The following is a 1,529-nucleotide window of genomic DNA, read 5'->3' on the forward strand; positions in this document are numbered from 1 at the left end:
ATTTTGTTAAAGTTCACAAAGTTTTGCTTTAATAAAGTAAACATTTGGGTAACTTTGTTGCTAAGTTTTTTTTTTCTGGTTTTGTCCTGATGCAGCTCATCTCATCTTAAACTTTTCTTCTTTTTTTCGTATTGTTTTTTTGTGAATTTGGTCTTAAAATAAGTTTCAAGTGGCATTAAATGGGTCTTAAAAAGTCTTAAATTTAACTTGTTTTAAGCTGTTGGAACCCTGTCCTAAATTTTCAGTAAACATACAAGAAGATCTGGCAATGAAAATGTGATATATTTAATTTATWAGTAGTTTTTCCTCATGATTACAGATTTTTCACGTTTTATGTTTTTTGTTCTTCAGAACTGCAGAGCTGCCTGATCTGCATCGCCTGTCGGATGCCGCGCACTCAGCCTGTAAGCTCGGAGTCCTTTATTACGAAGCAGGACCCCACAGGTAAAAAAAAACAGCTTTATTTTTACACTCCAGATTCTAGGGCCGCACAATGTATCTCAAATTCATCACAACAGCAGCCTGTGTTCTTTCCATCAAACAGCTCTGTGCAGGCGTGTTTTCAGTATTTAGAACATTATAAAACATTTTATGAGGGAGATGTTTTAAAACGTATCCTTCAAATACATAATGTCAAAGAAAACATCTATATATTGAAGAAACTTGACATAGTAAACATGCTTTTACCCATTTTTTCACATAACTAACATATTTTCCTTTGAACGTGGCTCAGCCAAAGTGAAACASGAAGTGACATCAAAGGGTCTTTAAGAAAATAAACTCTCTGATTTTTGTTTATTAAAACTATTTTATTTAAACGCTGACTCTGATAGAGACTCAAAATAATCTAAAGAAACAGATATCAGTGCTCTGCTCACATGCAGACATTACCCTATGACATCACTTCCTATTACTTCACATCCGACTATCTCAACAACTGCTCGTGTCAGTGGCGTGAAATTTGTTTTGCAGTATGTTATTAATGTCGTCTTTCCAAAAATGTATTCATATTTAGTACAAAAGTTTGATGTCATGGGCACTTAAAGGTCATTAAGAAACTGTAGTTTGTTGTTTCACTGCTAAAACAGCAGCTGTGTCTAGTTGCACTTATTACAGGTCATATTGTCATTTCAATATTCAGCATTGAATCGCAGGTTTTGCTGATATCGTGCAGCCCTACCGGATACCATGAATACGTGATGTTTTGGTGTGAATTTCCTCGGTTAACTCCGAATTAATAAACTCAGAAACCTTGATGGGAAAGATGGCAAGAAATTGTATTTAAAATCCAGTGTGTGATCTTAACCTGGCATTTGATCATTTGTGTTTTAAATAAACTACAGACAATACTTTTCACCTCAATTTAGAACTAAAATTCTCAGAAATTGTATGTTTTTTGTTGTGTATTATATCATATCTGTTTTTATTAAGATAAAACTGTACGGCAAGCCAAATTCTGGGGTAAAAAAAGTTAGTAACTGAGGAAAAATGTATAGAAATCAACATAATAAATTACAGTAAATTTACTG

The 1,529-nt window shown here is 33.4% G+C and overlaps 1 protein-coding gene across 1 annotated transcript in view; it reads left to right on the forward strand.

The window, feature by feature from the left end:
* The window catches only part of ncoa1 (nuclear receptor coactivator 1), a gene marked incomplete in the record, with an annotated part of 83,714 nt that overhangs the window by 72,105 nt on the left and 10,080 nt on the right, over positions 1-1,529 (forward strand). Inside the window, 1 exon segment of the mRNA XM_014031271.1 lies at positions 352-444. Coding sequence (XP_013886725.1) covers positions 352-444 — 93 coding nt within the window.

Source organism: Austrofundulus limnaeus, unplaced genomic scaffold (assembly GCF_001266775.1).
Source record: "Austrofundulus limnaeus strain Quisiro unplaced genomic scaffold, Austrofundulus_limnaeus-1.0 Scaffold1214, whole genome shotgun sequence".
Lineage (NCBI taxonomy): Eukaryota > Metazoa > Chordata > Actinopteri > Cyprinodontiformes > Rivulidae > Austrofundulus > Austrofundulus limnaeus.